The 13456-nt window shown below is 47.7% G+C and overlaps 1 protein-coding gene across 3 annotated transcripts in view; it reads left to right on the top strand.

Annotated features, from left to right (window-relative positions):
• The window catches only part of MTMR14 (myotubularin related protein 14), an 87452-nt gene that overhangs the window by 14203 nt on the left and 59793 nt on the right, over positions 1–13456 (top strand). For all 3 annotated transcript variants that reach the window (XM_083491938.1, XM_083491937.1, XM_083491939.1), the window contains exons 4-8: positions 84–159; positions 2431–2491; positions 3711–3833; positions 5662–5735; positions 9991–10061. In XM_083491938.1, the coding sequence (XP_083348064.1) occupies positions 84–159; positions 2431–2491; positions 3711–3833; positions 5662–5735; positions 9991–10061 (405 nt within the window). The remainder of the gene's footprint in view (positions 1–83; positions 160–2430; positions 2492–3710; positions 3834–5661; positions 5736–9990; positions 10062–13456) is intronic.

Here is a 13456-nt window from a genome sequence, read left to right as displayed (position 1 = left end):
AAAGGCTGGGAGAGGAGGAGAAGGAGGGCCCATTGCTTCTCTGTGCTTTGATGGTCATGTGTTGCATCTCTCTCTTTCCTCAGCATATATGCCGATCGGCCACCCTGGCGGGGTGGGGGGAACTTTATGGGCGCACAGGATACAACTACATTTTCTCAGGTAAGGGAGGTGTAGGTTTGGTAATAGTTGCCATGTGTTACCTCTGTTTTATGAGCATCCTTGAAAATTGGTGTGAGCAGCAGGCTTGAGCTGCCATTGAGGACAGTGGCTTAGTTCAAAACGGAAACCAAACTCATGTTCCCTAGAAAGCCAAAGCTGGCAAGTTCTGCAAGGAGAGAAAGATGCATAGGGTACTGTCAGGTGGTGGTAGCCATTTGTGGCCTTGTCTTGTGGGTCTGCAAGCTCCTCTGTAAGCTTCCTGTTTCAGTATTGGAGTCTGCTCCCAAGGGCATCTTTGTTGCATGTCTTCAGTGATGAAGCAATTGCGGGAATCCCTGGTTGCGCAAGAGAACTGTGACCAGGGTGGCTTTTTTTGTTCTTCAGACACTGCTGCATAGATTCTGCATTTCTGGAACAAAGCAAAACCTATGGGCCAAGGGAGCTACCCTGTTGCACAAAGAAAATCTGATTTCCAACTTTCAAGTTATGCAATATATGACATTTAGACAGTTGTCCTCTTAATTATGGGGACACGGGTGGTGCTGTGGGTTAAACCACAGACCCTAGGACTTGCCGATCAGAAGGTCGGCGGTTCGAATCCCTGCGACGGGGTGAGTTCCCGTTGCTCGGTCCCTGCTCCTGCCAACCTAGCAGTTCGAAAGCACATCAAGTGCAAATAGATAAATAGGTACCGCTCCGGCGGAAAGGTAAACGGTGTTTCTGTGCGCTGCTCTGGTTCGCCAGAAGCGGCTTAGTCATGCTGGCCACATGACCCAGAAGCTGTACGCTGGCTCCCTCGGCCAATAAAGCGAGATGAGCGCCGCAACCCCAGAGTCGGCCACGACTGCACCTAATGGTCCGGGGTCCCTTTACCTTTACCTCTTAATTATGGGGAGCTGCACTCAATGCTAAGACTCCCCTCCCCTATTTTCTGATTGGCCATACACCTTCAGGAGGTCATAGCAGCATTAAGGTCTTTAACTTGAGTGGGAAACCTCTGGCCATATTTGGTCCAGCACAGGTCTCAATCTGGCTGGTGAGGCTGTGTCCCCCAAACCACACCCAGCTGCTCCATAGCTGACGTCACATATGAGGAGTCAATTGTACGGCAGGTACAAGTGCAACTGGATAGGCTGCGTGACAGACTTCCTTGTGGGGCAGCCTGATCACACAGCCTATCGCTGCAGAAAGCAGTATTGAAGTCCCCACCCATCAGCTAAATGGGTGGCGAGGTCACGCCTATTGTGATTGGCTGTGTGCCCGAGTTGTGCTGATGGCCGGTGACTGCAGCCCTGCTTTCTGCAAAGGATCCTCTGCATGACTCAGTTTCCTGAAGGCATCTCTGTTGCATTGCTGATCTCTGCAGAAAGTGGCTGAGCCAGAGCCCTGTCCCTGGTGTCTGGGAAGCGCTGAGCAGGACGCTTGAGCAGGTGAGCTGGGCAGGCCATATGTCAATCATCTGACATCATTGTGATGTCAGGTGGTTGTCAAGTAAGCTGTCCCATGGGGTGGAGGCAAATAAGGATCTGGCCCACCGGGCCAAAAAAGTTCCCCAATCCTGTTTTTTGTTTTGTTTCTTTGAAGAAAGAGTTGAAACTGTTAGTGTTACCATGCATCAATTTCTTCACTTAGACTAAATGAACAGTCTTGATTTATGGCCAGCACCACTTGCTTTACCATGCAGGAAGTAGGCACCCGTTCCTTATCCACTCAATAAGTTTCATGTCAAAAAACGCTTTTAATATAATATTTAATGTTATGCATAGCACTGAAAAGTGAAAAGATAGGTGTAGTGTCAAATATTCCTGGGTGGTCCAGGAGAATATACGAGCGTGGGACTCTGATCTCTTCAGAGCCATGAAGTCATTGAGTGCCAGTATGGTGTAACTTGTGTCATCTTAGCTGCTATATCTCAGCCTCGCCTACCTCTCGGGGTTGTTTTCAGGGTCTATATCACCTTGGAGCAATTCCCCGTCAATGAAACGAGGGGTGGGACTGAAGGCAAAAGCTCTGTAATAAAACTGGTCCTGTTGGTAGTATCCTTCCAGTTTGTGAGGCGGCAAGCGGGGTCGCTTACATGGGACGAGCCTGGTGATTTTAGGACTCGTTCATCATCACAAACGGCATCTTACATTATTGGAACACGTGGGAAGTCCAGAACCATGCTTTGTGGGAGAAGTGCTGAGATTCTTATACCAGCTGATCCAGTCTGTTTAGGGCAGAAGTTGTGACTACTAATATATTGAACGTCTCTTGGTGTCTTCTCTGCAGGGGGCACAGACGATGCCTGGGCAGATACAGAGGACATGTCAGAAGAAGACTCTGCTTTCAGGTCTGTTGGACCCAACCACTTCCTACAAATGTGTCAGACAAAGTTTTGACTCCTTTTTCTTCATGGATCTGCTTTACGCTGGCATGGCAGGGAGAAAATGTAAGAGGGACCTTTCCTGCCACCATGGAGCTGCAGTAACGGAAAAACTTGCACTTCCATAATTTCATCTCTCCCAAGGCAGGGAAATACTTGGCTGTTGTGGGTCACAAAGCAATGGCTGGTGTTCTGTGAGTACAGGCCAGTCCAATGATGCTTTTTCTGGACTGCAGTAGAGTTTGTGGGGGGAAGTAAGGATCGTATGAGAGGTGGACTGAGAGCAAGTCCCACACACTTGCTGCCAATATTTCTTCTTGGGTTTGCTTGTTTTTTTAATTCCACGAACCTATAGCCTGCTGTACTATATTAAGGCACTTGGAAGTGCTTCACAGTAGAATTTAAAACAAAACCGGAGAACAACTCATAAAAAGCAGTCCTGAAATCTCAGCATAGAAATATCAATAATAAAATACTTTCAGACTTCGGCGAGATCAAAAGAACAGTTTGAAGCAAAACTTTAAGAACCTATTGGCAGAATGGGCTCCATTGTTAATGCATAGCTTGCAGTTTTAAGATTATTCCTTCTGGTAATTTTAGGCCAATTAAAATCCTCTCTCAAGGACTTGCTTGTTTGCCACTCACAGGGCAGTGTTGGACGTGTGTGACTTCTAAATTTGATTGTTTAACTGGTTTGGCTTTGCTTTCCCCCCTCTCCCAAAGTGAATTCTGGAGGCCTTAATTCTGGAGGTTGTTGGGAACCTCTTTGGAGTTCTCAGCAACTCCTACAGAACCACCCACAGAATATGGGGTGAGGTCAGGACACCTCAATCAATGTACGTTTGCATAGTAGATGTGCTCCCTTACAAGAACCTCCAGAGATTTGGATAAAAAATGAAACCCGTTTTCCTAAAGAGGTTCTTCAGATGCTTTTACTACCGAGCTGGGGCACCATCCATCAGGGAAGCTCTCCTGCAAAAGCCACGTTGAAATCAACAGGTCTTGCACAGGAGAATCGCCCGGCTTACCATGTCCTTGGTCTTGGCCATTGTAGAGCATTAGCACTGTTGTGTGAAGCATTTTGTGTTGGCTTGTAGGACTTGCTTATGCCTCGATTGTGCTAATCTGAGCCTTCTGCATTTCCTCCTCCGGGCGGAAAACCTCACCCCCTTGTCCTGTATTTCAGAAATGCAGACTCGCAGCTGTTCGACAAGGTCCGAGGTCATGACATCAAGCTCTTGAGGTACCTGTCGGTTGCGTACATCTGTGACTTGATGGTGGAGAACAAGAAAGTGAAGTTTGGCTTGAAGTAAGTACGGGTGCCATTTGTGTGTTGTGCGTCCCAATTGGCTGCTGGCAAATTTTGAGAAGCACTGCAGGTGAAGGATGCTCCTGAGAGCAGGAGAAGGACAGCAGTCAGATTTGTTGTTGTTGCTTAGTCGTTTAGTCGTTTCCGGCTCTTCGTGACCCCATGGACCAGAGCACGCCAGGCACTGTTGCCTAAAGCTTCCTGAGTAACTAACTTTGAGCAGGTCCCTATCACTCAGCCTCAGCTGCCTTCAAGGGGGTATTGCGAGGATAAAAGGCAGGCGGGTAGAGTTGGGACGGGGAAGCTGTAGCGCTCCAGATATTGAACTGCATCTCCCATCATCCCTGACTATTGGCCATGCTGGCTGGGGCTGATGGGAGTTGGAGTTCAGTAACATATCAAGGTTTCTCCATTCCTGCTGCAGAGAAAAGGGTGGGATAAAAATATATTGAAATGAGTTTAAAAAAGTAAAGGAAGCCAATTTATTGCTGCTATCTGGATATCGCAACCAGGTTTCATTTTCAGCAGACGTTCCTAGAGTCGTTCTCTCTCTTCTGACTTCTCTTCTCCTGCCCTGCTAGAAAGAGCCCCCAAATGGAGGAATGTGCCGAGTGCCTCCCTGTGTTTTTGGCCTAGGTTTGTTTTTCCTCTAGCGTAGAACACCCTGAAGTGTGGTTGCAGATAGTTGTTCTGCACATAATGCAAGGATAGAATCCTAGGTAGCAGCACTTCAGAATGCAAATGGGTGAGGAAGTTTATTTTTTATTATTATGGTCCCATACATTAAAATGCAAGGACACGGGTGGCGCTGTGGGTTAAACCACAGAGCCTAGGACTTGCCGATCAGAAAGTCGGCGGTTCGAATCCCCACGACGGGGTGAGCTCCCGTTGTTCGGTCCCTGCTCCTGCCAACCTAGCAGTTCGAAAACACGTCAAAGTGCAAGTAGATAAATAGGTTACCGCTCCAGCGGGAAGGTAAACGGCGTTTCCGTGTGCTGCTCTGGTTCGCCAGAAGCAGCTTAGTCATGCTGGCCACATGACCTGGAAGCTGTACGCCGGCTCCCTCGGCCAATAAAGCGAGATGAGCGCCGCAACCCCAGAGTCAGTCACGACTGGACCTAATGGTCAGGGGTCCCTTTACCTTTACCTTACATTAAAATGCTCTTTGAGTGTAGCAAAATAGAGATGTCAGGGAGAAGACTACACTGAACTTTTCTCTTATGAGTTTGCTCGCTATGTGCAGGAATAATGTTTTATAGTGCGTTGATCAGCTCAAAGTCTCTGCCATAAGATGCTTGCTTAATTAGGCAGGGTGTTTTTGTTTTTGTTGTTGTTGTTGTTGCTGCTGCAGGGAGCTCTTCCAGGTCTTGGCAGGATGCCTGCCACTTGGTAGCCATGAGCTTAAAAAACTTGGCTTGCTTCATAAATGAAATTGGTTTGTGGCGTTCTGCATTCAGCGTGATGCCATTTCTAATTCCCCACCCCAGACTCATCAAAATTAAAAACAAACAAGCTTCTGTTGGAGAGTAGGCGTGAAGGGTAATCCAGCCAGGTACTTCTTTGTAATCTTCAAGAAAAGGAAAAGAAAAAGAATGCCAGATGGGATAATTTAAGCACAAAGACTAGCTCATGCCTTAATTGGAAAGAGATCCTGAATGTGCAGTTATTCTCTGTAAACTTTGTTGGGGGAAAGCTGAGATTATTCGGGGTGGGGGCGGGGAGCAGCAAGGGAAATTGGGCTGACTTTGTTGAGGTTGGCCCACAATTGCCACACCACGCTAGCCAGCTTCACACACATGTAGTGCATTTCTCTGTTTTCCTTCCTTAGCGTGACGTCTTCCGAGAAGGTGGATAAAGCACAGCGCTATGCAGACTTCACCCTCCTCTCCATCCCGTACCCAGGTAGGAAGGAAGCGTTCTGAGGGACGAGCAGCAATTCCTCACAGCTGTCTAGTGCAGCTTTCCTCAGCCTGGTTCCTTCCAGATGTTTTGGCCTACAACTCTCAACAGCCCCAGCCAGTGCAGTACAGTGGTACCTCAGGTTACAAACACCTCGGGTTACAAACACTTGGGTTACAGACTCCGCTAACCCGGAAGTAGTAACTTGGGTTAAGAACTTTACCTCAGGATGAGAACAGAAATTGCACGCCAGCAGGAGGCCCCATTTGCTAAAGTGGTACCTCAGGTTAAGAACTGTTTCAGGTTAAGAACGGACCGCTGGAACGAATTAAGTACGTAACCAGAGGTACCACTGTATGTCTGGCCCTGGGGCTGATGGGAGTTGTGGTTCAAAACACCCTGAGGACCATTAGGTTGGGGAAAGCTTTCATACTGGGAAGAGGGCAGAATGGCTATGAGTTTCTCCCACAGTAAAATAGGAGCACCTCCAATATCCAAGGAGACAAAACTCTTAAGGGGTGCGGAATAAAACCACCTCTTTCATTTACAAAATTGTTCTACTTTCTTTATCGCATCCAAGATATTTCAAGAATTGCACGGTCTCTTATCAGAGTCCCTGCTTGTCTCGTGATGGAGGAGTTCCTTTGTCTTTTGGGAGAAAACTCTGGAAATACAAGACTCCTCAGTCGGAGTCTAGCAGTCTCTGCCCATGGCTTTTAAACCGGGTCTGTGTTGCCCTTCCATGCTCTCACTCCCACAAACCCCCACGGGAACATAGTCAGTAGCACATTGAAAGTGGATGTTGCTGCAAATGGATGTCGCATGCCGGGATAATGGGTGACTGCAGGAAGGATGCGTCCTTGAATTTGGCATCGCCGCTCACCCGCCATGCTGGAACTCAGGCTTTCCCCTCCCTGCTATTTCCAAGCCTGGGATTCTGCTGCTAGGAAACAGCGAGGAAACTCACGGCAAGCAGCTGCTGACCTGGAAACTCTGCAAAGTCTTGAAATGCTGCGGGATGTTCCTCGAGAGGCATTACGTGGGGGGAATGAGCACATGCTTAGGTGCTCGACATCTTCTAATGGATGGGAGACCCACACTGGGAGTGTTCCAATTAAGGTCGCATCAAGCCTTGGGTGAATTGTCACCACCAGAACATGGCTCTGTAATTGCCAAGGTTTTTTTTTTATTATTAAAGTTTGTGAAGGCTTCTCAAACCAATCTAGGAAGTGCCTTTATGTGTGTGTGTACATATATATTTATATGTATGAGAATCCATTTTGAATTCAAGCGGCACGATGCTCTAATCGCAACTGGCCCAAACCTTGTCCCAGTTTGGCATGACCACTATGCTTCAGATAGCCTAGCTTAAGGTCACAGCCGCTCCAAACATTTAAAGCACTATTAAACCACTTTCATCAGCCCTGGAGGATCTTGGGCACTGCAGTTTGTTCAAGAGTGCCGGGAACTGTAACCCTGCAAAGTTAGCACCCTTAAGAACCTACAGTTGTCGGGATCTCCGCTCAGCCAAGCTGATAAAGCTCATTTTCTTCCCCCGAGTCCTTCGGAATCGCCTTCCGACGTGTTTAACGACCTGAGCCTTTGATAAGGCTCCAGGGCACGTTCCATTCAACAGAGTTTCCAGCACAGGAAAGAGACGAGAGGTTTGGGCTACATGGTTAAAGAGTTTTATTTCTTAACCATGCAGACAAAAAACACATCCCCTCTCTATGAAAGCAGAGAGCAACTGAACAAAGGAAACAGGAAACCAGTAACATCACATCCGTCTCTAGTCTCCCGTGAGACTTCCAATAGCCTGGACTGTCTCTGGAATGTAAACAGAGTCCTGTGACTCCAAGCAGCTGCTCAGTGGCAAAACAGAAACTAACACAGTTCCCAGGGTTATTTGGAGGAAGGCATGACTGTTAAAGTGGGAAATAATTCTTTAGATGTATGGCCTGAGGAACTGCACTCTCATTCTGAGAGAATGTTTTAAAAATCGGCCAGCCAGTGTGGTGTTGTGGTTAAAAACCCGCGTTCAGATGCCCACTGGTCATGACACTCACTGGGTGAGCTTGGGCCCAGTCATTACCTCTCAGCCTAAGCTACCTGAACCTACCTCACAGGGTGGTTGTGGGAATTAAATGGAGAGGAGAACCCTGTACATCACCTTCAGCTCCTTGGGAGAAAAAGGTGGGGCATAAGTCAAACAAACAAACAAATCTGTGTCTCTGAAGAAGCGTGCATGCACACGAAAGCTCATGCCAATAACAAACTTAGTTGGTCTCTAAGGTGCTACTGGAGGGACGCGGGTGGCACTGTGGGTTAAGCCACAGAGCCTAGGGCTTGCCAATCAGAAGGTCGGCGGTTCGAATACCCACGACGGGGTGAGCTCCCATTGCTCGATCCCTGCTCCAACCTAGCAGTTCAAAAGCACGTCAAAGTGCAAGTAGATAAATGGGTACCGCTCTGGCGGGAAGGTAAATGGTGTTTCTGTGTGCTGCTCTGGTTCGCCAGAAGCGGCTTAGTCATGCTGGCCACATGACCCAGAAGCTGTACGCCGGCTCCCTCGGCCAGTAAAGCGAGATGAGCGCCGCAACCCCAGAGTCGGCCACGACTGGACCTAATGGTCAGGGGTCCCTTTACCTTTAAAGTGCTACTGGAAGGAATTTATAAATTTATTACGATGATGATAATTAAAAAAAGACACCCGGTCCTTCTTCCCAAAGGAACCTGGGGACATTTTCATATGGCTCCGTGCAAATAACCCCTGAGCATGCATATCGCTTTGCAGGCATGTTGTGGAATAAAACTGTTCAGGAGCAAACGCTTTAAAACATGGTTTGAAGAACCAATGTGTCGCGAACTGTGTTCCCCGCCCTGTGGCCTCTTCTTCACTGCCAGCTATTCCAAGCGAGGGGATTTCAGGCTTCTCCCCTGCCAGCAAACACCATTTCAAGAGTCTCTTCCTTTTCCAAACCAGCTTTGGGGGGTGGGGAAGCGGGTAGCTGAGTGCCATGTGCCAATGCATGAAGTGCACTCGCTGGGGCAGAGTTTGAGAGCGCGGTCCCTTGGCTGGTTTCAGCTTCTGGCAACAAGCCTTGCCTGCTGCCTGGTGAGGACTGCCAGTCCCTGCTTCCTTGCTTGCCAGCGAGCCTCCTGTGACCCCTTGGTGCCGGGCTGGTGGTGGTGATGACAGTGGTTTTAGCCTGGTTGCTGCAGACCAGGCTGACTGCTTGTCTGACGTCTTGTGACCCAGCAACCGGCTCTAGCCCTTAACACACTGTTTGTCCTGGACTCTTGATTCTGGAGGAGAGACACAGACTGTCAGTGGCGTAGCGTGGGTTGTCAGCACCCGGGGCAAGGCAAGTAATTTGCGTCCCCTAACCCGTGGATTTGCGCCCCCTAAACCGTGGATTTGCGCCCCCTAACCCCCAGATGTTGCGCCCGGTGCAGCCGGCCCCTCCTGCACCCCCCATGCTACGCCACTGCAGACTGTATCCTCCCTCTATCTCAGAAGCGGCTGAGTGGCAGGGTGGATAGAAATCAATGGTTTTTAAAAATAAAAAACGGGTATTTAAAATGTAAATCAGATTTTTATTATTTAAATTGGGTTTTTAAAATAAAATGCTTCTGGAGGAAAAATCTTCTTAAAGATAGTTTTCTATTTAGGTTACATTATAGTCCAAAGGCTATTTATCAGAAAATAAGGATTTGTTTTAAGTTTTTCATGTGTGCTAAAACTGAGTCTATTTAAAAAATAAAAAAAAAGTTTAACCACACCACTTAACAAACATGGATGCATATGCTATAATGTTATTGCTTTAGTTAAATAAATTGTTTAAATTGTTATTAAGAACATGATTGTTTTTCTCCTCCCAATAAAGTACAGCAGAAAAGTTGTCCAAATATAAACAGTTAACCTCACAATCATTTCATCATTATCTGTCTGTGTGTTTCTAATAGCACAACCAAATCAGTAATTTTTGATGTAACTGTAAAAGCTACTCTGAAAATTTATTATTCCAAAAATGAAACCTTCATCTGGTTGTAAATATTAAGATTATACCAGCAAGAATTAGTCTTTCTGTTAAAAAAAATGATTTAAATCAAGTCTTACTGACTAGTGATTTAAGTCGGGATTTAAATCGATTTGATTTAAATCCACCCTACTGAGTGGGAAGTCAAGTCTGGATACTACCCTGTGCACGTTCATTCACGGATTCCCTCTCACCCTCTCCTTTTTCTCTTCACGCAGGCTGTGAATTTTTCAAGGAGTACAAAGAGCGGGGCTACCGGGCGGAAGGGCTTGTTTTTAACTGGAAGCAGGTACGGGGGCAGGCCGTGAAGCAGAGTTGCCGCGAAACTGTTCCAAGATAAACTTTTTCGTTTTTGCCGATGGCCCAAGCTGTTTGCGAACCAACTCTGGGAGCAGAGACCTGGCGTTTGTTTCTCTGTAGTCACTGGAATGTCTTCGCAGGCTTAATTTTGCGCCAGAGTCCATGTTCCCAGTGCTAGGACTCAATCCTGGAATGTGAAACAAGTGGGGTTTACAGCCAGCCGGCTGTGTCCTTTCCCAGACTCCTCTGTTTCCTTTTTCTGCCTGCGCTTTTCCACTTCTGAGCGCCCCAAACACTTGATTTCTCTGGCCACTGAGCACTGGGTTCTTTTGGGGTCTCCTTTTTGGGAGTGGGGCTCAGTTTTTTGCACACATATGCAACGCCCAGGGTTTCCCCCCCCCCAAGCCCTCTTGTGTGTTGATAGATATGCTTTGGCATAACTATCAACACACAACTATTACAATTATTAAGGATTGTAACTTGGCGAAGGAGTTTCCCATTAGTATGTACAAGTAGGGGTCACTGCAACATTGACTTGTTTCTCTTCAGGTTTCCATCGTCCCTATTCCATCCCTTCTTTCCCAGGTTCCTCTGCTCAACAAGCAGATAATTCAACAGATTACCGTATTTTTCGCTCTGTAGGACGCACCCGACCATAGGATGCACCTAGTTTTAGAGGGGGAGAACAAGGAAAAAATATTCTCTCCCCCTCTGCGCAGCGCCCCTTCAGTGAAGCGGCAGGAGAAACGGGGCCCCTTCCATTTCTCCTCCCGCTTTGCTGAAGGGGTGCTGCGCAGAGAGGGAAAGCTGAGCAGCACCTCTCCAGCGAAGTGAAGCCGGGAGAGCAAGAGGGATCGGTGCGCACCGATCCCTCTTGCTCTCTAGGCTTCAGCGGCTATCACTGAAGCAAGGAGAGTCTTCAGGCGGCTATCCCTGAAACCTGGAGGCTTCAGGCTTCAGGGAAAGCAACGCAAAGCCTCCAGATCATGGCGGGAGCGCTCCTGCTGCGTTTCGGAGGCTTCGCATTGCTTTCGCTGAAGCTATGGAGCCCGCATTCACTTCATAAGATGCACACACATTTCCCCTTAATTTTTGGAGGGGGAAAAGTGTGTCTTATAGAGCGAAAAATACGGTAATCGGCATGCTGTGCCTGTTGAACATGCTCAGTGGGCTGTTTTGTGCCCCTTCTTCTTAAAAATAAAATGGTGAGGGGTAGTCCACTGTGAAGCTATCCAGACAGCAAGATGGTTCATGTGACCCTTTGCATATGTCTTTGTTCTCCCCCTTCTAGTTATCACCTCCCACCTCAGCATTCGACGCTACTTGAGCTATTAAGGGATTATTGGGGTTTTTAGGATTTTCCTTGCTGATTTTGTGCATCCGTTTTGGCTACACAAACCTGAGAAGGCTCAGATTGGTGTACAGGTTGCCCCTGAGCAGTTAAAGGGATTCATTTCGTTCACCAGGGAATGGGCGGGAGGAGGTGTTGGGTCAGAGGGCGGTGTTTCAGGGCAAATGAACCTTGGTGCTATTTTCCTGAAAGTCAGAGAGTGTCTGCTTAGGTGATAGCCGGTCTTGGCAGCACCGTCACAGACAGCCCCACCTTCGCACTTGCAGCCACAAGAGGGCCTAGAATCTGCAGCAGTTTTGGGAGTTGCTGCTTCTGTCCTTCCCCTTCCCCACTGCTGCTCAGGCGGTCCTCTCTGAGAAATCCTTTTGAAAGCATTCAGCCGAGAGGCTTGTTCCTCCCATAGAAAAGGACGCCACAGTAACGCGCTTCACAACGGGGAGACGTAACTCAGGTGGAATACGGTTGCTGTGAAATCTAGCAGGCGTGCAATGCCACACTCCACGGTGTCTTCTTCAGCACTTACGAACTGCCGTAAATCAGGATTCGGAGCTCAGGAGGAAGGCTTTGAAAGCCACTTAATTGTAGAGAAACGGGGCCATTCATTTAGGTAGGGATTGCCAGCTTCTGTATTCCAGGCAGCCAGTGATGTTTCGCTCCCAGGCTGGTCTTGGGAGGGGCAGAAAGGCTTATTTTGCTCCACAAACTGGCTTTTTCAGAGATGTGTGGAGCTGAGAGCGACCTTGGGGGTTGTCTCATTCATATATATATGTGTGTGTGTGTGTATATATACACAGTGGTGCCTCGCAAGACGAAAATAATCTGTTCCGCGAGTCTCTTCGTCTAGCAGTTTTTTCGTCTTGCGAAGCAGCCCTATTAGTGGCTTAGCGCTATTAGCGGTTTAGCAGATTAGCGGCTATTAAAGGCTTAGCAGCTAAAAGGCTATTAGAGGCTTAGTGGCTTAGAAAAAGGGGGGGAGCGGGGAAAAATCGGAACACTCACAAGACGTTTTCGTCTTGCGAAGCAACCCCATAGGGAAATTCATCTTGCGAAGCAGCTCAAAAACGGAAAACCCTTTCGTCTAGCGGGTTTTCCGTCTTGCGAGGCATTCGTCTTGCGGGGCACCACTGTATATATATGTATGTGTGTGTGTGTGTGTGTGTGTGTGTGTGTATATACACACACACACACACACACACACACACACACACACCATATTTTTCGCTCTATAAGACACACCAGACCACAAGACGCACCTAGTTTTTGGAGGAGGAAAACAAGAAAAAAAATATTCTTAATCTCAGAAGCCAGAACAGCAAGAGGGATCACTGCGCAGTCAAAGCAGCAATCCCTCTTGCTGTTCTGGCTTCTGGGATAGCTGCGCAGCCTTCATTCGCTCCATAAGACGCACATACATTTCCCTTTACTTTTTAGGAGGGAAAAAATGAGTCTTATAGAGCAAAAAATACGGTGTAGATAGATAGATAGATAGATAGATAGTCTATTGAAGGAAAAGCTAGACACTTCCTAAGCCAGCCCCTGTCTCACTGTCAAACAGCTTTTACCAGGAGGAAGCTTCTAGCGCTTAGCCGAAATCTCCTTCCCTGCAGACTCCACCCATTTGTTCTAGCCCTGCTCTCTGGAGCAACGGGAAAACAAATTGGCACCGTTTTCTGGGGACGGAGCATGCTCAGTGGACACAGAATGCTGACTGGGGCAGAGACCCAGAAAAAGACAGAATGAAATAGAAAAGATGGAAGCCTGAAGACAGCCCTTCAGATATTTGAATACGAACATGTCTCCCCTTAATCTTAACATACCCAGATATTTCAAATGTTTCTTATAAGACCTTGTTTCTAGACATCCTGGTCTCCCTTCTCCGGGCGTGCTTCAGTTTGTCAGTGTCTTCCTTAAAATATGCCCAGAACAGGATAGATTACTGCCGATGATTAGCCAGAATAGTGCAGTACAGAGCAGAACTCCTGCTTCTCATGATCAGAGCACTATATGTCTATTAATGCACGAGTAGTGCAGGC

Source organism: Podarcis liolepis, assembly GCF_965112155.1.
Source record: "Podarcis liolepis genome assembly, chromosome: 2".
In the NCBI taxonomy this organism is placed as follows: domain Eukaryota; kingdom Metazoa; phylum Chordata; class Lepidosauria; order Squamata; family Lacertidae; genus Podarcis; species Podarcis liolepis.
The sequence above is the reverse complement of the archived record's forward strand: the minus strand, read 5'-3'. Positions and strand labels throughout refer to the sequence as shown.